The following is a 25,989-nucleotide window of genomic DNA, read 5'->3' as shown; positions in this document are numbered from 1 at the left end:
ATTCAAATGCTCAACCACCTTGGTGGCAGTACTTTCACGAGATATTACACATTGAGAGCCTTTTGTTTTCCCCCAATCTCTTCTCTTTGCTTTGTCATCCTACCTCCATGCTAGCATCAGGCCACTTGCCTTGAGAGAGCATTGCTTCTTGCAGAGTATTAGGACTTACCCAGAACACACTGGGATCACTGCTAAGGTCTTGTGTACAATATTCTACAACCACAGCGTTCATAGGGTGGATGCAGCTGTATTAGCAAAGCAGCTTTTCACATCTAAGATGGTAAAACAATCCCATCGCCCATTAACAAACACTCTATACTGGGTAAACAGGCTTCTACCAGAATGCTTACATCAGTTAGGAATTCTGCTCGTGAGAATGTGGCTATAAAATTTGAGGAAGATGAAAAAGTACTGCCTGAACTGCAGAGCTGATCTGAGCCTGATCACAAACAGCCTTTATGCCAGAACAGTGAACAATACCTGTTGAGATCCTGTCCTTGCAGGTGGAGAGGATGCTGCTGATAATGCCCAAAAACTTCAAACACAATAGGCTTCGTTTTGATGTAGTCCACAAACGATTCCGTCACTTCCACAGCAATCTATTAGGCAAAGTAAGGAAACAAAATGAGACATATGAAAAGGAAATTTTAAGAACATGGAGTTCAGGGGTCTACATTTTCCAACACTGTCTAGAGCAACTCACAGTAAGTGTGAGTTGTGAATGCAATTGCGTTCCTTTTTATTTTAGGCATTAATTCCACTCTCTGCTGAAGGAGAAAATGAAAGCCTTGAGACAGGCATTTGAACTAGGAGAAGCTACCGGTAACAAAAAGATTACACAATTGACAAAGGGAGATATTTTCAGTTCACTTGAGACCCTCAGCACTGCTGTTCACATATAAATTTTGTTTTCTAAACACTGGGCTGCTTTCATTGAACATCCTGAGAAGTGGAATGGAAACAAGGAATCTGAAGGAGGAAGTAGAGGTAGAACAGAAGAGTTAAATCTTCCACACAGAAAGAGTCTTTATTTTGTTCTCTGTTGGGGATTACATCACCCATCTGATCATTCCTCCTATTGTCTGTTCTTCATAATCCCTTCCCTCTTTCCTACACACCTCTCATGATGTTCACAGGAAGGATAAACACAACTCTCCAGTGATAAAACAGTCACTTACTATACATCTGAAGTTTTACTTACATTCTGAACATGGTAAAACCCAAGGGGAGTCCCTCGACCATTGTTTTTGAGAGGTTCAGTTGAGAAAGCTTCATCGTGTCGATGTAAAAAGCTTTAATTAAAAAAAAAAAAAAAAAAAAAAAAAATCAACAAGACAGTTTACTGGAGATTGCTGTGCACATGATAAAGAAAACCTTTTTATGTATTTATTCTGCTGGCAGCTCTACATGGAGCTGTGTGATGGCCTAAAGCCAGAAATATCCTGGTCTCCAGGACCACAATTTCTGTACTTGTTTCATACCTGTATTACTCTCAAATTTTCATTCTATTTCTTAAGAAGCTAAGCAGAACAATGCCATCACTTGAGAGCTACTGATTTACCCAAGAGTCATATAGCTTTTATTCCAGCTGGGTATATGTATAATTTAATACTGAATTTTCAACATTAAAAGCCTTTACAAACAAAAGCTTAAGATACATACAACTAGAGTCATTAGAAGAGTCCACTCTGATTCTTAATTCCTTTCCGCAAAACTTTATTCCTAAACATGTTAGCACAAAGCAGGTACTGTTCATAACAAGAATTCCAGTGACTGACAAGGTGTTTTTCCTCTGCTGTACTACACTACATATATCTCATTGATTTGAAAAGCTCTCAAGTCAGATCCTCTATTTCTCACTATTATTTGCTCTCCCATTAAACCCTTCACTGTCTAACAAAAACAAGGGCAAATTCTTACTTGAACTGGCAGAAAATATCTGCATACTCAGGAAGAATGCCACTGGCTTGTAGCACTGTCACACGGAAGGTAAACACGCTACCCAATTTCAAATGGTCACCAATTTCCTCAGTGAATCCTTCCATAGTCATCTTTCCATCCAGCAAAGTGGCTGACTTCAGGTCTTAAAGAGACACAAACAGCCTATATCAAATTACTGTATTTTTTTTTTTTTTTAATTCCTCAGGCAACAGGTTAGCCCTATTACACATACCTACTCTTTTTCAGCCCATATTTTTGATGATCAAAAACGCCAATGTCTGGGAACAGTCTTTCTGCTTAGTTCTTCATATAAAGGAACTTCAGCATTTATCATATCCAACCCATAGGTAACACCTCTCCCTCCATACAGTATTCTTGAAGGACACTCAAAACCCCTTTCTAAAACTGACAAAGTATCCCAAATTTCCTTTCAGTTTTCCAAAACCACTACACCTTTCTTTCTTACCTACGTCACTCATTCTGTTGATCTCTTCTGGAGGAGTGATGACCTCCGAATTCTGACCCTGCCCTTCCACAATTCTTAATTCTTCCAATGACAGTCCAGACCGAGTCATCGCAACTGAAGAAAAATCACTCTGAAAAATTAAGCAATGTTGCATGGGACAGGCTCCTGCAGTTTCTAGTTCTTCTGTCTTCTTCCTACCCCACATTACTTATTCTTTATTTAGAAATACAAACTACATCTCTCAGAGAAACCTAATTCAATTTTAATGTTTCTTACCTTATTAAAATATTCATTGTCAAATGAAATTTTAGCTGTGCCAGACTGTCGAATGCCAGATCCATAATCTGGGGCTTCTTCATCAGCTAAAAAAGCAAGCAAACAAAAAGTTTACAGGGAAGCAGGGAAGAGAGGAAAAACCCTCACAGTTATCTAATTGGAAATTTTGACTAGAATGGAGATCACTCCCTAAAATCAAGGAGGCCTGATTCCAGTCATTCAATAGCAGATTGCAACAAGTCCTGGAAAAAACTCAGCAGAAAACTATCCATCATAAACCTTTGGGGGTGGGGGTAGAGGGGAAGAGACAAGCTATGAAGTTTCATCATGAATATACTCTAGCGAATTTTGAGTGCAAAGCAATTTCAGCACTCATTTTGATTATTTACTTGTTTCCGAATGTTACATCTGAGGTGAGTTAATACACCACAATACAGTAACCCACACGGGAATGTTTACTGACACCGATTTAAACTGTCATCTAAAATTCTCTACTCATAAACTAAGCAGCCACATTAGCACAGCTCCACTGGTATGTGCTGTAAGCTTGCAAGGCTCTTCCATCTCTATGATCTGTCCATTCATCCTCTCCTCCTTTGTGGTGGGTACCAATAAGGAGGCCTGGTTAACTGCCAGCCATTCTCTCACAGTAAATGCTTGCTTGCTGGTGAAATCCCAGGATGCACAATGCCTTTTGAAATTTCACACAGGGACCAAATAAAGTCACAACCCTTTTTCAAGGGATGTCCCCAGATCAATTTCTAACAACCATAGTTTTTCCTTTCACATCATCCATTTATTTGGATTTCAATGCCAAGTAGAGCAAGTTTTTTTTATGTATTGAAAATAGATTTTGTTTCATTTGCTTTATTAGTCCCTGCCAGTGTGATTCTTACAGAGTCCTCAGTCTGGTATTTCATTATACATTCCCATGGAGAGCGAAACTTCCAGGGTTATCCTACCTAAACAGTAAAGAAATGCTGGCAGTTAGCCACTGCTAGAAAGGGTAGACAAATTATGGGAAGTACCTGTGCTCTCACCAGGATGGATGAGACCACCAAGAGTAAAACTCAACCAGCTCACTCCAGAGTGGAAAAGTACAAAAAGTTAGCAGCTGACTAGCAGAGTAGAGAGTTAGGCTCTGACACACGTACAGTGCAAGTTCAAAACTAGACGAAAGAGTTATCGTTCCCATATATCTACCCTGCTCTCCTGAAAAGTTGATAGTTCTTGGTGATTAAACAGTATCTGAAGTAGCTTCTAAATCTCTCCATATTTCAGTCAGCCAATGGAATGGAAAACTGATGCCGACTTCTCTTTACATCATGCTGAAAACTGCCAGTTCAGGGATTTCTTCACATGCCATTCAGTCAGAGAATGTGGAGCCCATACTGTGCATTACTTAGAAGGATGGTTTGAAAAGAACACACACTCGGTACATTTAACTTTTCTGCAAGTCATCCAAACTATCAAGCTCGCATATACTGCATAATAGAAAGAGAACCTTTGCTTTGTTTTTAGTATTTAAAATTTATTGATATTAGTTTGCCTTTTCACTGTCTTAAAAAACGCAGTGTTGCCTTAGCTGTCAGGTACAAACTTCAGTGGTCAACATTGTAATTTTCAAAGCCTCTGATCCTTGTCATTATTTCAAGAATTATCCACATTTGGTCCATGTGCTTTACATCAGTGAAAAAGACTTTCAAAAGCAACTTTATAAGGAAAGGCAAGTGTTTTGGGACTTCGCAACATTAAAATTATTCATATTTGAGGGGAAGAGAGGATATTTGTGAAGTTTTGTTGTTGTTGTTTTTAAAGCTGCAGCTATTCATGGCATACCAAAGAGTTGCAATATAAAGGTCACTGGGTATCTCACCTGCTATAGCTTGCACTGCTACCCGCAGAAATCCTCGTACTTCTCCTTTCTCACTAACAACAGCTACTCTGTGAATAAGAGGCACTGGGTACAGCAGATTGCTCAGGTATACAAATGCTCTGATAACAGGAAGGAAAGAAAACAAAAACAGCATTAGGCCATCATCTGCAAAACCAGACTGCAGTATTTCGTTGGCTAATGGGACACACAAGTCTTCAGGCTACTTTACTTCATCTGTTAGACCTGCACTGTGCTCATGTTGCCCACACAGGGCTCTTCAGCAGTGTCAAGGCTGACTAAAGATGACACAAAACACTCTAAACCAGGGTACGTTGGAGAGACAGGGTCTATATTAGTGAGTTATAAAGCATACGAAGAAGACATTTAAGATGATGGCTTTATAAAAAGATAATTTTAGATGCACTACAGTTGGAAACAGAGCTGTTAACAAGATGGTAGAAGTCTATTAAGGATCTATCGAGTGTAAGCTATTAAGTTTTCCATCCTATCAGCATAGTTTGAAGTGATAAATTACAAGGGAATTGATCTACCGTGTTCACACGGCCTCAGATATTTTACTGAACACATAAAAAACACTCTTCAAAACAGATTTTTGACTGAATATTTTCTCTCCTCCATATACATTTGATAACACTGCACACAGAGTAATCAAAAAACCCCAAGAAACCATAAGCCATCCTTTAGATTTCTTGGAAGAGTCACTGAGCATAAGGATAGAATTACAGTAGTCTTTATAGCTAAATATTTTTATAAATATTACATTTACTTATTAAAAACCCCCACTATTCTAGAATAATCATGAAGTTACCATCTACAACAGGAAAAGCAGCATTTAAGGCCAGTTCCAGAAGATCCTGCCACATACTTTTAAAATTGTTGGGGCTATTTTGGAACAGAAAGTTAACAGGTTTTATTGTATATGTATATATATATTTTAGTTATAAATTAGACTAATGTTATGAAGTTATTTTAAATTTCTGCAATGAGTTGTAAACGTTCTTAAAATACCACACTTCAGTGCGATTAGCTTGAACAGAGCTTTAAATGCACAGAAGCCTAACAAGTCAGGTCAGGGATAGTTCTTGACAAGGGGGAAAAAATGGAAGGCTTGATTTAAATGCGCTGTTTCAGAATTCAGGAGAATGCTGAGATGCATAGAAGTCTAACCAATAGTTTTACCAGTCGCTAACTTAAGAGCGACTAACCAATTAGATATGCAATTTTTCATGAATTTATGTAAATTAAATTCTACAGAAATATTGGTCATTTGTTTAACTGGATTTGTTCCTCACAATTCTTTTTATTGGTCTTCATTAAGTATACTTAATTCTTCAAATTTATAAATTTTATTGTTAAATATTCATAGGATAAGTCCTGCATGACAAAACAGGGCAGAGAGATGTAAAAGTTGTTCACTGCTGTCTGGTGCTGTACAACTTGTGCAGTGAACACTACAAGATGGATCTGGACTCAGTTCCTTGCAACAAAAAGCCAAGAATCAAAGTTAGAAAAAGTAAGTTCCTCCTTGGGTTCGCATGCCTGTTCCCACATGAATGAATTATCTTGAAATGACAAGGCAGTCAAACAGGTGTCAACTGTGAACCAAAGAGATGAAAATAATTCTACTAAAAAACAAAGTGGTGACAAAATGCAATAGAGAAGAGAACGATTAATAAAGCTATAAGAACAACAAAACAAAATATGAACAAAACCATACCAAAAAAAAAAAACAAAAACAACAAAAAAAAACAAAACAAAACACCCACACACAACAGCAACTTAACACCGGTCTAAGATTAGGATCTAATTCCTTTTCAGTCTGCTCCAAAGTGAGGTAAACACTGGTAAATCAGAGTAAGGGAGAAGACATTAAATTTAAAGTAACAAAATAGGAAGGGCATTTTTGTTTATTGGTTTTCATTCTCAGCTTTGAAATTTCAGGTGGTGTTCATTTGAAAAAGAACCCCACCATACCAAAGATCAACCTCCTCCACTAACAAACTGGAACCATTCACTTGGACTGGACCAGGGGATGGAGTTCAGGAAGGTATGCAGTTATATGCTCATCAGGAGAAAAGCATGCAGTTCAAAGACCACATTTTAGGCCAGGGAAAACAGACATTTTTCCCAAAAGAAAGGGATCTAAATAGCCTTGTATCAGTATTTATACAATAAAAGACAGTTTCACTAACTAATACAGGCAGTCACTACAGAAGCCTTCCTCCTCCAAAGCCAAGCAACCAGAAAACATTAACTACACGGAAAATGAAAATATATTTATGCGTGCATGGCTAAAGTTCTGAAGTCGCTATCCAACATACGACAGCAAAAAGCATTCAGCTTTATTAGCAATTGCAATTTGGTCACCTCAGTAAAATAACAGTCCCAAAGAAAAATATTTCATATCTTCCTTCGGTTCCTTCCACCCAGTTACCCAACTCACTGCAATCATTTTAACTTGGAGAAAGAAAAGCACATAACGCAAGAAGTCTTTAAGCTTCATGTGTGATGAAGAGAATGTCGGATAGCTTCTGTAGAATGGAGAGCAATAACACACTTGCTGTACAGAGAAAAGAGCTGTTTTATGCAGCATTACTGCCTTCCGATGCCGTTCCACCTGCTTCATCATAAGACAGTACCAAGTTAGGAGTGGATGAAAGATTAAGGTTATCCTCCTCCTCTTCCCCACATCTGGGAAGATTGTTCCACTCCCCAAACACTCAATATACGTGTTCCCCTGCACCTTAGCCCAGCAGACTGAAAGAGGGGGAGCTGTATTAGCAGAAAGATTGGTGAGGTAAAATGGCATACTCACAACAAAACTAGAAATGAAATTTAACAAACTTGTTTTTTTTTTTAATCAAAACAAAAACAACAGAACTCAGAATGATGACAAGTATTTTTTTTTTAAATGAACACATCAATTCAAAATTAAAAAAAAAAAAAACTCATAACCCTTTCCCACCTCCCTTAAAGAATAGCAAATGCTCAATATGTCACACCATTAAACAGAATCAGACTTAAAGACATCCCAGCATGCCAGAAGAGATGGCTAAAGGGACCAGCTCTTTTTTTTTTCCCCTTAATTATAGTTCAAATAAAAAGCAGCAAAAGTGCAGGAAAATAATACTGTGATGCTGAAGGAACTGGATAGCTATATGATCAGTCTCTCCTCCTCCTCTTTTCCTCCATGACCTGACTCATCATTGATGATGACAGAAAAAAATATCCTCTGTTCCACACATTCCACACCATATAAAGCAACACACAGTTAATTAAAAATATTAAGGAGTTTAGGTTTTATTATGAATTGAAGACTACCTTGTGCTCAAGGCAGTATCTGTCTAGATGGACATATCCTCTGATAATTAAGTCACACTGTTCAAAAGTAGAATTCTTATGCTAGGAGGTATTGAGCAATGACAATTGTTTGTACTTGACTGTGATAAACAACACTAACAGAAATCTGCTGCCAGAATCAGCACAAAAGAAAAACAGATTGAACTTCACCTACAAATAGGACAAAGTGATTCAGTTGCCATTCAGAGAGAATACAAACAATACACTCTGTTTCATTCATCATTACAACCTACAACCCAAGAAGAGTTACTTAGAAGGTGCAGTTTACATGGTTTCAGGCTAGTTTTACTGCTGCAATCTTGTTAGTCTATACGTAGAGACAGAGCTCAGTATTCTTTCTAATATATCAATATAGGAAGCAAGTCATGTAATTGCTAGGAAGCACAACCGTTTTCTTTAAACACTGCATTTGCTCCAGTCATACAGTACTTCCTGAAGAACCTGGGTAATAGAACTATGAAATGAAGATGAATAGTTCATTTTTTTCCCCAAGTACTGAAGGCCCCACTCAAAGAACATGCACAATAGCAAAACACGCCGACTATGCCGGCACTGTTACAAGAAACCAGTTCTAGCCGTTACAGTTAGTGCACATATGCTACAGCTATCTGACAACCACTACCAAGTGGGTTAAGATGGCTTCCCCACACTGACTTTTGTGGGTCAGATTAACCTGAAAGAACTGAAATTAAAAAAACACATTATCAGACATTGCATATAAGGGCACAAAACCTCAGAGATCAAAGAGGACTATTCTAGTTCCTTGCATCTTTAGTAACTATAATTTTTTTTGGAAGACTTTACTGAGGAAGTTCCAAGTCCAATCACAGCTTGTAAATAGACCCTCTATAGACAAAGAGAGAGGTTAGACAATAGAGCTGAACAAGTCCAACAACTTTTTTTCCCCCCTTATGAAAAGAACTGTCTCCTTTCTACAAATAATACAATCAAGTTTCCCCGCATTTGACGAAACTGCAAAATGACCCCACTTTCCTGATCATGAAGTCTTCCTGGCTTACAGTCTTGGAAAGCCTAAATCTAGCTCTGGTCCCTTGTTATTTGTTCCTCCCTTCCACTAGCCGTGAAGTCTCACTTCTCTCTTTCACATGACACCTCTGGTGATCACCTGCCTTGCTGGTTTAACAAGCAGATTGGCTTGCTGGGTGATCAACCAAGAAAAAAAAAGCATATTTGAGGAGAGGAAGCAGAACAGGGGGGAACTACATATATTATTTCAGTTTCTTGTCATTGGTTACACGTTGCTAGCTGTTCCAGTAAGACTACAAAGCAATAGTGGAAAGAACCACATTCTTTTAATGCAACTTGCTGTCCTTACCATCTACACCACAGACTGAGGTCAGATAGTTCCTTAATCATATCTAGATTTGGTAAAATAAGTAATACTCTTAAATACGTAAGGCAAACTTCTCTCAAAAATCTGACCAACATAGCATACGGGTAAGCACTGATAAACACCAACAGCCAATGAATTTGAATGATGATGATCTTTCGCTACATAATAAATGCTACTGAGAGTCATACACAATCTAAGGAACACTTTTCCTCATCCAGAGGCCATTGTTCTTTCTCCCTCTGCTATCTTTTCTCATCAGACACAGAGGATGGTAGATGAGTTTTCCAAAAGTGGATTTACTGGACTGGACTTGAAGAATTTATGCTATATTCTGAGATTCTCTTTCAGAGAAGAAAATTACATACTATGATACTACTTAGGGATCTTGCAATGGCCAAGTAGAGCATTCATAAAAATAAGGCTTAAATACTACTACACACAAGCAAAAACACATTCATTCAACATGACAGTTACCTGAGAAATATTCACTCACGGATATATATCTGAAATATATTCACTCATACTGTCTGATCTAAAGATTATCTTCTCAATTATTACTTAGACCAAACCTGCTGACAGTAGAACTTGAAAATTAACATTAAACTACACTCAATCTCTGGCAATTCCAATTTATGTATATGACTATTATTGACTGGCTTGATAGATATTCTGTGCAAAACAAGGCAAAGTCATTGCAGCCTACAGCAAGAGCTGGTCCCTTTTGGCCATTCTCACAATAACCTCACCAACCTTCCCACTAAAATGAACCAAGGGGACCGGTCGTAAAACGGGTCGTGCCCATCATTGAAGAGGTCCGATCCCTCCTCAGTTCCAGCGTCGGAGCCAGTATCATCCACAAAGGCCTCATCATCAAAGTCCTCCATCTCATCCTGCTGTTCATCAGCCAGTTCAGTGATGTCGGAGTCAGCCGTAGAGAAAGTGGGGGAGGGTGTGCGATCAGCAAGACGCTCATTGACGCAGCCATGGAAAATGGGGGAGCTAGATATCAGTTAACGGAATACCGATTAACACAGTGAGGGGAAAGAAAAATGCTTCATTCAACAGACAGCTGTTGCCATCAGCACAGAGCCCATCTGAACAACAAGCAAAGGCTTCAAACCATCTCGACTGGAATGAAACGTAAGGAAAGGGATTGCTAAGAAAGTCAGGTATGAGGTGTCCTCGAACTGAGCAGAAAGCAAATGAAAAATGAATACAAACATGACTGATCATACAGATATTGACAGGACATCCATTCAACAGAGCTATAATACTTATTTCCAACACATAGTTTTTTTGTAAATGAAAAAATTGTAAAGATGCAGCTGACATCAGAAAATTTTAAAAAGTCCCATCAGACATTCAGTATTTCCAAAGGATAGGACCAACTGTTTGAATCACATACACAAATAAGGCCCTGGGCCACTTTTCCCCTCAGAGTTTCCAGTACTCTTCATAGTTTCACCACTCTCCTCCTGTGACTTTAGATAGAATTTAACTAGGCACCCTTTTCAAAGATAAACTTAGAACTTATCAAGGGTCTGGTGGAATCAGATTCTACAAGGTTACACCAGTACTGGCAAGGTTCTGAAGAGCATTTTATTTTCTTTACTACAGTTTAAGTCTAACAAAAATCCCTGAAAGACAACACACACAACTCACACTAGTAACTGCACAGTTTACAATCATATTCAAAGTAAAAGCCCATCCAAGAACTGACAAGAGTTATCGCTGTACTAGAAGTTGAGATTATCATTGCATACCTTCCAACAAGCTTGAACCAATGAAATCTGTCATAAAAGGGGTCACTGCCAGTCATTGTGCTTTCACTCTCATCCTGTGTATTTGATGTCATTTCCCCAGCTCTGTCATACATCTCACGCATCAGCTCCAACCTCTGTCTGCATAGAAAAAAACAGGATGGACAAAAATTAATGCAGAGTGAAAAAAAACAGAGAACACAAAGAAAGATACACTGAAATCACATCTACCAAATAAGGGAGATGAAATCAGGGACAGAATACAACTTCGTTGAGAAGCACACAGAAGAAAGGGAGAATAAAGAATGGAGGAGCCTGAACACTGTACTGTACTAATCCTCTGACATGCTAGCAATTCTGGGAGAACTTTCGTAGGCCAAGTCCACAATACACTGAGGCAAGGTCACTACAGAAGAGTATGTAAATCTCAGATTAAGTTCAAGCTTCTAAAAAATTCCTGACACCTTATTTTGGCACATGTTTTGCTTACTCCCTACCTCCCATCAACAGGTGATGTTGATGACTAATTTTAGGGAGTTTTTGTATTCCACTCTGGAAACATTAACATTTTCACTCAAAAGTGAAGTCATTCCATTATTTATTTTTATATATATATATTTATATATTTATATATTTATATATTTATATATGTATATATAAACTGAGGAAAACAGAGGTTTCATGCTGCAACACCCTTCTCTTTCAGAAGTTATTAGTGAAAAAAGTTCTACAGACAGCATTTTGACAGAAGTGAGTAGGGAAAACAAATGTCTTGTGCATATTTGCAAGAATATGATGAAACTAATTATTTTGAATTACAGACAGTCAGAATTTGGGCAGTTTCAGTAGAAGCAGAATCCTCTTTATTTAAGCATTATATTTTGTGTCCTACAGTGCTGGGCTGTATAAAGTCAAATGGAAAAAAAAAATCTTCCTAATGAAAGGAACGTGAAAAAAATTAATGCAGAGAGATCAGCTGTGATGTGCCCCATGAGATTACAGAAAAAAAAAAATCTAAGTCCACATTAATAAGGTTAAAGTGGAAGCTAGGTGAGATGCTGGAGAACAAATGCACTTGTTTAAAGAATCCAGAAAGCTGGTATTATAACATACTGCAGTGTCTGAAAAGTTGGCATTTGGGAAGACACAGAAAAGCAAGTAAAACAATGAGAGAAAACAGCAATGAAGCTCCTTGGATATAAGGAAGTTTGTTCTACAATAACATTTACATACTTGAGTTTTTCTAAGGACCAGTAATGCGTTGCTCCATTCTTCAGATCCTGGACTTCCACAGCTACCACTGTCCGGGGGAAAGGCCTATTGTCCCGAGTCTTCTCCATCTCAGTGGGCAAAAGTTCTGGAGGCAGTGGTGAGTAGAGGGTGTCTGTCAGCAGAACAAACTGAAACTGCACCTGAATGAAGAAAAAGAAAACTCGCTTTAGTTCAGAGAAGTCAGAGAGCAGCATTACAAATGCAGGACAGAGACATAAACTAAGGCAAAGCATGAAACCAGTCTGACTTTGATCCCTGAGAACAGATCTAGCTTTGTTAAGTTGCATGTTTTTTAGTCTCAATGTCACAAAAAAAAATTTTTTCATAACTGAATCTCTTGCCCTTATCTTCAAAGCTACCAGAGATTGAGAAAACTATAGACTTTTCCTGGCACACACTGCAACAGATTGCGAAGAAGCACCTACTTCTCTTCTCTTGGAAAGATGAATGAACACACTAAGTTAAAGGTGAAAAGGAAGACAGGCCCCTGGGGAGACATGCACATACATGTGCTTGAAAGAAGCATGAAAGTAGCAAAGAACAGGAGCATATCTCAGATTTGCATGGCGACAGTCATTCAATCAGGAGTCTCAATTATAGAGACTCATTTTCTGAACCCTTTAAAACTCAAACCAATAAGCAAGAGACATGCAACTAAAGACCACAAATAACTGAGTATTTGAAGCAGGATTACGCAGTCAATATTGATGAGTCAGAACATTCAAAAAGATACTCTGTATGGTTTTACCTTTTTCTTTAACTCTACACTGATTGCATTGGCTTCTTTCAGATACACTGCATTACCCCAGAGTTGGTCCCTCAATGAAGTGAACTGGTGAAATTTCCATTTCCTGAAAGCCCACTGAGCTAGTTCATATTCATGCCGTGTCCAGGGCACTGGAAAGAGCAAAGAAACAGAGTAATCAAACACTGTGGCTTCTTCTCTAACTCACCACATGCAGTATCTAATATGACTGTGTCATCAAATTCTACACAATTTTTCTGGGAATGGAAAACAAAAAACAAAAACTTGCATTTTTATTATTCAGTGAGAAAAACTAGATTCAATATTTCATCATTGGCACTGAAGACATAATGAACAAACAAGTTAAAAAATTTAGAGCAGATAAAATAAATGCTAGTCCTATTATTTTAAATTAATTAGCAATTAAAACCAAATGCTGAAACGCTGGAAAGAAAGCAAGTATTATGGGAATAAAGCTCTCTATCTACTGTCCAGAAATGAGTTATAATCTCCCAGCACACACTATAAGAATTCCTACCAAAGAAGAAGAAGAAACCTCAAAAACAAAACAAGGAAACAAAGACAGTAGTAGTATTTTTGTTTAAAATACAAACTCAGTTAGAACCAAGAATACAGATTCCTTCCAATTCAAGACCATGAAATCAAAGCTTGTGGTTAGACTAATCTGTGTATCAACTGAATTTGGGAATGCATATCTACTGGTTATGGGGGGGATCTATTCCATGAAGAGATATTTTACATCTTTATGCTGTGGAAATTACAGGATTAGAGATTTTGAAGAGTTTCACGGGTTTCCAAAGCAAGCTTTCCATCTATTGCAAGAGTCATTATATAGCAACTACTCCTTCAGGCTTGGTTATGTCCAAAGTACTTTTAGTTTCAAACTCACCTTCTTCCTCTTCCTCTTCTTCCTCTGTTGTTTCAGCTGCCAAGGATCGTGTCTCTACCTGCTTCTGTAAGGCCTGGAGCTTACTCTCATAGTCCTGTGGGGAGAGAGGAGATACCGTGTAGGAGAAGGACAGACAAAAGCAAAGAGTACAGTTAAGACACACAAACACCTCAGACAGAATGACAGACACAGAAAAGAGATATATAAGGACATTTCCATTAACTCTCAGAGGTTACATACCAACACCTATTGTTGTAGTAGAATCTCTCCTTCTTGAAAAATAGAAAGAGAGGACAAGGATGCCCCTAAGAGAGGCCAATACAATCAAGATATATGTGTTTAAATCATCAGATATCCATGCTCATGGTATCTGTAAGATGGAACATTTAGGATTTTTTCCCTAAAGACAGGAAAAAGAAGATTGCTTGGGAATCTGCCTTTTTTTTTGGGGGGAGGGGGGGGGAGAAGAGGGAGAAGAGACTCAAAAGGAGTTTAGAAATAAATTTAAGAAGGGAAAGATTATTCACCTTCATTTTCTCAAACACAAGGATTACGAATGCTACCAATTATAAAATTCATTCCAGGTCTTAGAATAAAGACATTTTGTTTTCAATTAGGTTCTCTTCTTAGGGTGTAAGTATCCTTCTCTCCCATGTATATTTAATATACCAGAAGATGAAGAAACAGCACTTACAAGATAAGAAGTTTGAGTTTATTTACAGCAGAAGCATGTTTGTTCTATACATGTTACACACTTTAATATATTGAAGTGATCCAGGAAGTTCAATCAAGCCTTTTCCTTTTTTGGAGGGAACTTTATGCCCCTGTTCCCGAGGTACATATATATTCACAAAATACATGAATAAGTCACAGTCAAAGATTCAGATTCATCTTGCAGGAAATGTTCAAATCCCGTTTTTCAGGAGCCACTACTTGACAAAATCCATCAGGGAAAGTGTTCAGACATACCCATAAATAGGAAAGGGAGAAGCACAGATTTTAGCATTGGGGGAAGAAAGCAATTTCTGCAGAAACTTGCCAATGTGAACGACTCCTGGGAGGTAACAGTCAATCTGCCCTGTAAAGCATGCAAAGAATTCTGTGCAGAAGCAGTGCTGTAACTCTTGGGCAGTACTCTCTACTGTAAGACCATTTTCTTCCTGTTCAGCATAGTCACTCCTTGAAATAAATGCCCCTACAATTTAATAACTCTTTATTGTTTGCTGGTAAAATGAACGCTTCCCACCGTTTTGGTCTTTTGCACCAGTTTGTATTCTTTGCAGCTCTATTTAGAACAGACATAGTCATAGCACTCCAGCTCCCAGGACCTACTGTATTCTATTTTTTAAAGATAATCCTTTAGCATGTATGAGACATAAATTAAATTGGCTTCTCAGGATTTTTATACAGGAATAAAGAGGCAGATATGCACCAGCAATTCACTAAAAGTGTTAGAGCTCTTTAAGAGAATTCCTGAAGTCACTCATGCTGCATTCCAACCTTATCTCTTCCACAGTCCCCAAATCCTCAAATTCTTCTCCAATTCATTTCTTGCAGACAATCTTATGTCTAACAATCATAGACGGAAAGCTTTACACAGTCCTCCCATTCTATTCAAGCATCCCACCTAAACTCTCCTGTTTCTTTGTTTTCCTACAAGTACAGGACTTGATAGAGTCACAGTGTGATCAGATCAAATTCTAACACAGGTTCAGCCAGAAAGATGTTGGGACAGTATTTGGAAAGGAGGTAACTCTGAAGTACGTTCCTTTAAGTATTGAAATAAGATTTCCTGGAAGTGGCATTAAATATCAGCAGCTGTGCTCTTAGAACAACAATATGCTGAAAGTGCAAAATTTCCAGTAAGTTAAGACCCCTACAGGTCCCATGATATTTAAAAAAGAGAAGACCAAAGTACTGAAGATATAATGCCTTTGTATTGTATAAGGGCAGCATTATTTTTTTTTAATTTCCTTTTGAAATTGTATTTGGCTAAAACACTCCTTCAGCTGTTTCCACTCCATTCCCTCCAAGATGGCTGCATACCAACAGTGTATGAGGACATCCTTCTGTACGTGTGTTATATGTTTCTTAAACCTTAGCCGAGCAGCAAAAGAACCACAGACAGAACGTAAGTCTTTTCTCTGGATATTCCTCCTGAAAATTTTAAATGATTCACCACTAAGTTATACAATTTGATAAGGAGGTTTCAGACTTATCAATAGCTCTAGAATGCCTAAAGTGTTCTTAAAAATTCTTTAACATAAAGGCACAATCTCTTTCCTTTTTTTTCCATACATGCAGATAATAGTATTACACTTGAAACCAAGATAAAAGAGTTTAGATCTGAAGTGACAGAAACAAGCTTGTTTTACTTTCAAGGAAGGGCAAAAAATTTGTTTTTTTGCAGTCTGAAAGAGATAACCTGAGGCTGTATTTTGAATGACTGGATTCCAGGAATAAAGAATGTGTTGGAGAAAAACTCCAAGGAGGAAGTATTTAAAGTAGTGTTTACGTAGGATCTTCGATCAGATCTGTTTGGAGAAACTGAAAGGCTGCAGTAAAGAAGGGTCGAAAATCAGGAGTGTTCCACCTTAAAATTTTACTTGCTAACATGAAAAAAAACAGACCTGTTACATTCATTTAAAGACAAAGACTTTTTTCTTGTGGTCGTCCTTCTATATTTTCAGACTTGTGAGCCAAGTAAACATGTCTACATACCTAGATATAAAGACACCGAATATAAGTAGACATTTTTTTCTATTATCTCTATACTACCAAACCATCCACTAAGTAGAAGAATTCAAGTTTATTTTCCCGTAGTCAAAAAAGAAATACGTACCAAGCAGAAAAAGCAGGACTCTAAGATTGCCTCCTGCCATTTGATACTACTGTAGTATCTAAAAGTAATTGGTACTGCTGCTCAGAGGATGAATTTCTGGTTGGTTCATACAGAAGAGGCATTGGCTGCACTGCACTAAGAAGGGGTGGTTGCTCTACTGACAGACTGGACAGCTCCCCAGAGCAGCATTTCCAGATCTGATTAGTGATTATACACACATAATTGTTAGTAACATGATAAACATAAAGGTGCCTTAACTGCTAGAAAAGAAAAAATTGCATCTGGAAGCCATCTTGAAGGTCCAAGCCCCAGACTGCCTGGAAGCCATGGCATACTGTTGTACAGCTTCAGGCTTGTCGGGATCATTAGCTGCTGCATGAACATGGAGTAAGGAGATGCAATGTTTATTTTGCCCAGGGGCATGGAAATAGCCAGGGCCATGCTAATCATACACTTTTTGAAAACAAAAAACCCAAACTTTCAGACTAGACCAACAGCTTTTAAAATCAGAACACTGTACCATAACAGCTTAAATTACTATTTGGACCTGGTGAGGTCTAAGAAGGTACTGTAGTGTATGTGGCTGATTCCTGCATATCCCCTTGAGCTATGAATAACTTTAAAAAAAAACCAAAAAACAAAAAACAAACAAAAAAACCACACACTCCATGACTGTAGAAGCCAATCTGTGTAGGCTGCTTTTCACATAACTTTACAGCAGAACAATCAGGGCAGACATACAAGAACCAGCTTGAGGAACAATTAAAGAAAGAAACATTAAAGTTAACTCAGCTAGAATATACCAAACCCATGAGAAAACAAAATCAGGACAAGACTACAATCAAGTTTCATTTCCATTTCACTAAGACAAGTCTGACACTTACAAGAGTATTTCATAGTTTATTGAAAGAGCACTTGTTACAATACAAACCAGTTCTGCTTTTCACAAGGCAGATGCTTGCTCTTTAGACAATCCAAAACTTGTTTGTTTTTTTTTTAAACAATAGATCTGAAAATCTCATTTAATTAAAAGGCAGCTCACTGCCTTCTTTACAGTACAAATGGGCACACAGCACAGATTTCTCACTTGGCAGCTCTTGAAGTGGTTCAAAAGGGAAGTATCTGAATCAAATTTTAACACAAAGAACTTAGGACAAACAGTGAGGGAGATACTGAAACTATGCTAAACACATTCATACAAATAGCATCCTCTAATTTGACAGATTCCTAAATTCAGATTGCTTGAGAAAGGATGCTGAAGTGAATCAGAGGAGCTTTATAGTGGCATGCATTTCCCCCCTACCCCCAAATCCACATGTCCCTAGTGAGTCTTAAAGGATATTTAACAAATCATCACTAAAGCACAGGTGGATACAAGCCAGCGGACAAAGCACACAGCACATCAGCACTTAGCAATGGCAATTAAGTTTACTGAAACAGCACTCCCATCGTGGATGCCATGTTTCCATTAGCCGGAAAGCCTTTTCACACAGCCTTCTATGGAAGCAGCTGTATTAGTCTTCTTTAGCCCCATTAATACAGAATTTAAAATGAGAGGTGTGCATATTTCTGAATGCTTGAAGGAGAGCCACAAGTTCTCACCCTGTTTCTCTTTCAGATGAGGAACTGCATTTTAATTAATATTCAATTCTTGAAGTGGGCCATTTTGTAGTGTTCCCCCCGCCCCCCCGAAGTTTCATTTCTGTAACATACTCTTAAAATCTAGGAAGAAGGCTTCTGCCTCTGAGCAGGCTGGACTCTCTTCTTACACTGACTATGTCTTGTTCTTCGTCAAATCATACAACAACAAAAAACAAGCAGTTATTTCTCTAGAGCTGCACTAAAATAGTGGGGCAATAGAGATAGGTGGTAGCTTATTGTTCATCACCCAGACATTTACAGATATTTCTTGGAATTTTAAGCTAAAAGGAGTTGGCAAAAACTTTTTGCAGTATAGTGTTTAAACATTAAGTAGCAGGAGTTTTCCATGTCAGGACACATAGTTGCATGGACTTCAAAATTACTATATGCTCAAACATGTGCTGATATTGCACAGGTAACCACAATGCTGCACAAATACAGAGGGGGCACAGAAGAAAATTGGTTTGTTCTTCTCTCACCATCTACCCCTATGCAGACTGCCTGGCTCAAGTATTCTTACAGAGCCAAGAGGAACTTCCGGAGTGTGCATTTTTAAAAAGGCCCAAGCCTTTTTGAGGCTATGAAAGAGAACTCATTACCGTTGCACGCACCAAAACAAAGTGCCATACGCTACTAAAATGGAATTCTAAAATAAAGGTAACACCACAACATTATTTGCAGCCCAAAATTCATTTTACAATGCTGACTCAAGCTCAAAGAAAGTATTGCCTGTCTATAGAGCCTTCTTCCTTGAAGAATCGAGGAATTTGAGGTGATGTCTTATTTGCTTCATTCAAATAAACCAAAGCATGAGACAAATGCAAATGGAAAGCCCTATCTGGAGAAACAAATTAAACCTGCCATAAAAATGGCCCAAATGGTGGGACCAAATGATTCTTTCAGGAAAGTCAGAGGATTTAGTTTGGATCTCCTGTATCAGAAGGCCAGTATCCTATCAGTAACTCATGTGCAGGAACTGCAGTGTTGACACTTGATTAAACAATACAAAGATGGTGCCTGGCTGCCACTTACCTATGAGTTGCAACCAGCACCTATACCATGCACAGTTGGGAAAGCAAGGGGGGAAAAAAAAAAGTAGGACAGGAAACAAAAATAAGATGGAAGGTAAGCTTAAGGCACTTTCTACTCATCTAAAGCTATGCTGAAACATGCAGAAGTAACAGTTACCAGTAGGATTTACTTCATCAAAAATAAGCAACCTGAAGTAAATCAAGGATATTTGTGCAAAATAGCACAAGTCATCGAACTGTACAAAAGCACTGCAAAGTGGACCTATCTCACCAAATCTGGTATAGTAGCCAAGTTTGTTTAAAAAAAACATATTCAAGTTAAATTTAACAGCGAAACAGGTTTTCCTCAAAGCTTTAGATTGGCTGATACTTAAGTCCACAGATTTTTAGAATTAAGCTCAATTAGAGCTCAGAAACAAAGAAGAAATTGTTTAATTAAAATTGAGACTTTCCAATTGAGATAAACCCTCAAACTTACAAAGGCTATTCTTTAATCAATATTTTTTTCTGTAATCGGTTTGAAACAACCTGAAGCATTTGTTTTATGGCAATTCATATGCAAGGCACCTTCAGATTAAAACAAAAGTTAAAAATTGTAACTTGCACTCAGAGTGGGGAGAAGGAAAATGAATCTTATTTTCTCCTCAAAGTGATCTTCTCCTTTGTTAAACAAGCCTTGAAACAGTGGTGTAATTCAGGACCAGAGGCACTAACATGAGGTATCACATTAAGATTAAACTGTTTAACTCTTTCTTTATCCCAACCATTTCGGAGTAGTGATCTATAAATCTTCATAAGAATAACTGTTTCAAGAGCATCTCCCAGACTCATAGCCTGAGAAAACTGAAAAAATAAAAAGAATTAGCTCTTTGAGGCTTCTAACTACACCATTCAGTGTCCAAAAAAAAAAAAAAAAAAAAAACTGGTTCCTTTCCATAATCTCTGTATAATAATTAAAAACTATTATACTTAGAGATAAGGCAAGAATTAGAAAAAGCTTATTTCCATAACATTGCTCCAGCCATATGTAAATTCCAACATACAATTCCATTCAGGCAGGTTTAACTGTCACAGCAACTTCATACCAGTAATTATGAACTTAGGCCGAAGAGCAAAAGACATTTTCTACTCAGAGAGTAGGACTGTTGTATGACCCAATAGCTCTTCTAAATTTCTATCTACAAAAAGCCACATACCTTGTCAGCCAACAACTTTTGGTTTATAGATTACTACTAAAAAACTTGGGTTAACAGTGGAAAATATCATACTGAAGAGCCAGATCAATTTTAAAATCAGATGGTCAGTTTCCTCATCTCTAAGAAAAAGGTCACAAGAAACATTCAATGCTATAAACTAAATTCCTCTTTTGATTGTCTACGTAAAAACACAGGAGGAAGGTAAAACTGTATAAGTTCCAGACAGTATCTTCAGCATTAGAAAAAAAACTCCAAGAAACAAACAAAAAAAAAATTGGTAAATGAGCTAGTAAGGAACTTCTCCCCTCCGCATCCCTCCCTCCAAGTCTTCTAGTCTATGAAAAGTTTTTAGTTTTTCAAAATGTTCTTCCAATCGGGGTTGTTAAAAATGCACCAAAAGTCACATGCAAACTGAATGGGCTGAAGGGCCAGTACCTTGTGTTTGTGTGTCAAATCACTCAAGTTCTACCTGGCCAAACAAAACCCAAGACATGAGCAAAGCCAATCCTGGCTGTTGCTTAATGAAACGCCAGCATTGTCCCTGCTTCCCTCCTCCCCCAAACTAGTGTTGGCCAACTAATCATACTGTAGTTTCCCTGCCCGCTTTGAGGTTAGGTGCTGAGAATTGGCGCCTCATCCGCGGGGGTGTCACAAACTGGTTATAGTGGTTAAGCCGGTCAGTCTGTTTTGGGTGGAAGTTAGCTGTATTGCCTTCTGCACTGCTTCCGCTGCTGTGATTGCAGTAAGGCTGGCGGTGCTGGTGGATATGACGCTTTTGCTGGAAAGTCTGCAGGTCTGGATTCTGCTGCCCACTGTAGGAGTGCAATGATTCAGATGAGCCAGACGTCTGACGCCGCAAGCCTTTCTGAGAGCCATTGTTGAGAGAATTGCTTCTCCAGCGCAACTGAGGTGGTGGCTGCTGCTGATTGCTAGGCTGTGACTGTGTGTTTAACTGCTGCCTGTTAATTTGGATATTATCTTGATTCATCTGGGGGCCATAGAGACTCCACAGCTGTTGAGGGTCTTTAGAAGCAGCTCTTTCTTTTTCTTTGTTTTCATCTTTGTTCTTATCATCTTCTTTTGGAATTCTAACCTCAATAACTTCATCCTCTGTAATAATTATATGAGTGCCTGGACTCCAGGAGTTTCTATGTTTGGGGTTGCTTTTGAAAGGAAACCGGGGCTTGCGATTTTCAGGCGGGATAAATCGGTGAGGCATATTTTGTCGACGAAGCTGTTTTGCTATTTCCTGCTGCTGCAGATTTTTAAACCGAATCTGCTCCTGCCTCATCCAACGTAATCGCCCACGTCTGAAAGCTGGATCACCTGCCATTAACTGAGAAACACGCTCCTCTTTAGCAAGATCATCATTCTCACTTCTTTTTAAATCATCTGCAGGCTTTTTATCCACATCCACTACACAGGCAGAATTTGGAGACTTAGCATTAGCTATGGTTGACTGAGTTTTCTCTGGAGACCCTATCAGAGGTAAAACCTTCTCCATTTTTAGCATCTTATTTCTAAGAACTTTTATCTCTTCATCCTTCATGTTGTTCTGTTTCTTCACTTCTTGCAAAATATCTTCCAGTTTGTCTATATGCACCTTAAGGTCATCCACATCAGTTACTCCTTTACCATTGGCCATAACATCTTCTATTTTCTCATCTCCAACTCCTACTGTGTCCCAAACATCACGGGCAACAGCTCGCCATGACTCACGCTCATTTGGATCTTTCTTCCCATACATGGCACAAAGCTCTTTCATTTTAACAATGGCCAAAGCCTCGATCTCCTGTCTAGTGTGCCTGAAGTCATTGAGTGCTACCTCATAGCATATCTCTTTCACAGCCTGAATCTTTAAGTCTGAGATGGTAACCCATTTGGAGTCTTTGCTAAGGCGCCGGCGTTGGGGTATCTGGTACATTTTAATAGGCTCTCGCTTCTTCCCACTGCTGGGGAGGCCACACTTTTTTACAATGGTTTGGAGCTTGCTGGGGGGCAGCTTCTCTCTCAGGGAAGTGATCAGTCTCCAACTCTCCTCACACGATCTCTTGTCCGAATCATCCCCACTATCAGAATCTGCATCCTTTGGAAAAACAAAAATCAAGAAGTGGCCCCAAAATAACCAAAATTAAAATTGTAAGGAAATGGAAAAGCTAAACAAGAAGTAGCAGGCAAAGAAAACTAAATCAAAAATCAAAATAGAACAAGTGATAAGGAAGTCTCTCAAGACTGGGTGTTAGGACATTAAAATGCATCTTCGAGAGTCACGGACTGTCAAAATTGGAGCTTTTCACTAAACCAAGATTAACATTATATTTAAGTCTTGTCTACTCAAAAGAGGAGATAATCTAAATTCTTCCCTCCCAATCCCTTCCAAAATCTTTAAATAGATCAGCTTTACGTAGAACTTGAATTAGATCAACTAAAACTAAGTTCCTGACCAAAAAACAAACAAAAAAACCCAAAAACAAAAACAAAAACCCCACAAGTGTAAATCGCACCTCATGTGCTACAAAGACATGCAAATCCCCGCCACACACACATTTGCCTCGGTTACTGCTGTTGCTTCTTTCAGCAAATCCTCCCCAGGTAGGTGAACACAAGAGCCATCATAGAAGATGTCATGAGCAGCCAGAGTAAGTCAGGTTAACACTGGTTAGTAACGTTGCACATGGTTGCAGGGATGCTCAAGTTTAGAATCCACTTCACTACAACAGCAGCCAGAGAAGTGTTAGACGAAAAGAAAAAATGAAACAGAAGCAGCTGAAAGGTTCAATGTTAAAAGGACTGTAAGTGCCACTATGACAGGTGAAGACAGTGGTTCATATTCCAAGATGTGCTACAAGCTAAAGGGATATCCAGAATCAGAGTTTCAAAGGGTTTTTTTTCCTCCATTTTGCCACCTTGCTGTTTAAGTTTAAAAAACATTAACAGTCTTGACTGTCCGAAGAATGAGTGTCAGAAGAATGTAGCAGTAATGACCTTTTTATTGTTTTAATATGGATTCTCTATTTGATATCCTTGATTTCTCCTCTTCTCAAACCCTAGAGCCTGGAGCTTCCACACACTTGCTAAGAGTTATGCTTGTTTTGCTTCTTCATTAAAAGTTTTCCATCTTTTGCTAAATCACTTTTATTGAGCAGTGCTTCAGGTTTCCATATGCTAGGAATGTTTGTTCAGGGATACTGCCACCAGAAGTTAAGCATATCCATTATTGCCTACCGCAACCAGAAATTAGTCAGACTACTTTTTGAAAAGGATTATTAACTTAAGACATCTCTTTAACAGACAAAAAGTCCTACGTATTAATGCTATCCACTAGAACCCACAAAATCTTCAATAATTCACAAGTCAATCTCTAATGAACTTCTAATGTTCATATTTTTCACAGGATGAATACAGAAAAAAATCAGAACAACAATAGTCGGTTACTTTAAAACCAAAAGAAATCCATGTCATTGGCTCTGAACTGCAGCTTCCTAAATCTAATTTAAAACTTTCTGTAAGAGAACACAAAGAATGGGGTGTACAGTATAATCTATATTAGGAACAATGAAAAAGAGTAAAAAAAGAAAAAATGTTGTTCTGCTTTATGGCCAACGAGCTCTATAGCATAAGATTCATGTTATCTGAGCTTCCTGTGACCTTATGTACTTTTAACAGTGAGCATTAGCACAAAAGAATCAACTTCTCTTAATTTGGGCCAAAATACAAGCAAAACATTGGATTAGAAACAGAATATAAATTCCTCGTGAGTTTATGGCCGACAAAATTTGTGGCCTAAGGAGATAGTATCCAATGTACTCTATACTGCAGTGGAAATGAAAGATGCCCCGGAGGAAGACACCATATACTGTACAAGTTATACATTCAAGCCTATGTCCAGAAAGGCAAAACACGAGCTACTCGAACACTGTCACAGGTTACACATGACTATATTTATAGGTTACATATTTACCATACTACTATTTATGGGTAAAGCATGTCTTGTGTATAAAAAGCTGATAATGAAACATTATGTGGTCACTGTCCTACATGCACTCTGACATTAACTAACCCAATTAATAAATGTACCCACCTTCTAACACCAAGTGGTCACTGCAAAAGCATAATGACCAAGAAAAACAACAAGGTAATTTTAGCTCTAATAAACACATTTTTGCATACGATTTGAGGGATGTACAATGATTATTTTTATTCCCAAGAAATGCCAGCAATGCAAACATATTAGTTATAAATTTGAGGGAAAGAGCTATTGTTTATCATTTTTGTATAGTACGTGTAACAAATAAACATCCAAACTGGTTGGCATCCAAGCACTAAACAAAATGATAAACAGAGTTAGCCAGCATATTATAGCCAAGATTATTTTCCAATTTAGAACAAAAAGAATATTTATATTTCTACATCTACCTTATATAGCAGTAAGTTATAGAATCTCGATACTGTATCTGGATATTCCAGCAATGTAAACACTTTCAAGGCACATAGGCTGAAATGCATTCCCAGATTTCCAGATTATTCAACTGCTATTGAGAATTAGGAAGATATTTATCCTGCCCATCCTAGACTCTTCACACAGTGGCACAGAAACGATCAGATGCGTTATGAAGTTTCACTGTCTTTTGAAGTACTCTTACTAAACATTGTCAAAAGCAGGATACTGCTTAACAGAGCAACGACCTCATTTATTACGATCCCTTACAACTAGGAAAGCTGTTCTTAAGGAATCTACATTGGTAAAGAGTGTAGGATAGTCTTCTACCTTGCCCACTATATAACATCAGCAAAAAAATAAAACAAGCTTATATAAATCAGTAACTTGACCACATATTGAATAACTCACTATTTAAAGAACCTTTTCTTAATCTTAAATATGTGGGGAAACAAACTCCCTTCACAAGGCTTTTATAAACACAGCCTTATTTGAAGCAGATCCCCAGACAGCCAATTCTCACATGTTTAATTCATGTAATAGCTTAGCTAACTAATATGCTTGTCCCCAAAACTTAAGGGAGGGAATTCCATGACTTGCACCTCCTTTGACACAGCCAAATCCTACTCAAAACTCCAACCATTTTTCTTGTCATGCACTGAATTTATTTTTGCAGTACTACTTTCAACTATGCAAGTTTCAATTATAAAATTGCAAAGATTAAACATAACATTAGCCACATCCTAACTTCCTTTCTGAAGTAAGTCTTGCTTTAGCTCAAACTCTGGAACTGCTCCTCTCCATCCAAGAAATTAACCCCTTCTGACAAAATAATTAGAGATGCGGAAGGCTTTAAGTAC

At 38.1% G+C, this 25,989-nt stretch overlaps 1 protein-coding gene across 10 annotated transcripts in view; it reads right to left on the bottom strand.

Moving 5' to 3' along the window:
* KIF1B (kinesin family member 1B) overlaps window positions 1–25,989 on the bottom strand; it is a 100,008-nt gene that overhangs the window by 23,299 nt on the left and 50,720 nt on the right. For 7 of the 10 annotated variants that reach the window (XM_064525577.1, XM_064525580.1, XM_064525578.1 and 4 more), the window contains 11 exons: window positions 13,982–14,075; window positions 13,075–13,223; window positions 12,288–12,466; window positions 11,058–11,195; window positions 10,045–10,293; window positions 4,560–4,678; window positions 2,684–2,769; window positions 2,408–2,537; window positions 1,921–2,083; window positions 1,202–1,292; window positions 481–599 (listed from right to left, as the gene is read on the bottom strand). In XM_064525577.1, the coding sequence (XP_064381647.1) occupies window positions 481–599; window positions 1,202–1,292; window positions 1,921–2,083; window positions 2,408–2,537; window positions 2,684–2,769; window positions 4,560–4,678; window positions 10,045–10,293; window positions 11,058–11,195; window positions 12,288–12,466; window positions 13,075–13,223; window positions 13,982–14,075 (1,517 nt within the window). The remainder of the gene's footprint in view (window positions 1–480; window positions 600–1,201; window positions 1,293–1,920; window positions 2,084–2,407; window positions 2,538–2,683; window positions 2,770–4,559; window positions 4,679–10,044; window positions 10,294–11,057; window positions 11,196–12,287; window positions 12,467–13,074; window positions 13,224–13,981; window positions 14,076–25,989) is intronic. The other 3 variants (XM_064525583.1, XM_064525584.1, XM_064525585.1) reach the window with 1 other exon arrangement.

This window comes from Dromaius novaehollandiae, chromosome 24 (genome assembly GCF_036370855.1).
Source record: "Dromaius novaehollandiae isolate bDroNov1 chromosome 24, bDroNov1.hap1, whole genome shotgun sequence".
NCBI lineage: Eukaryota > Metazoa > Chordata > Aves > Casuariiformes > Dromaiidae > Dromaius > Dromaius novaehollandiae.
The sequence above is the reverse complement of the archived record's forward strand: the minus strand, read 5'-3'. Positions and strand labels throughout refer to the sequence as shown.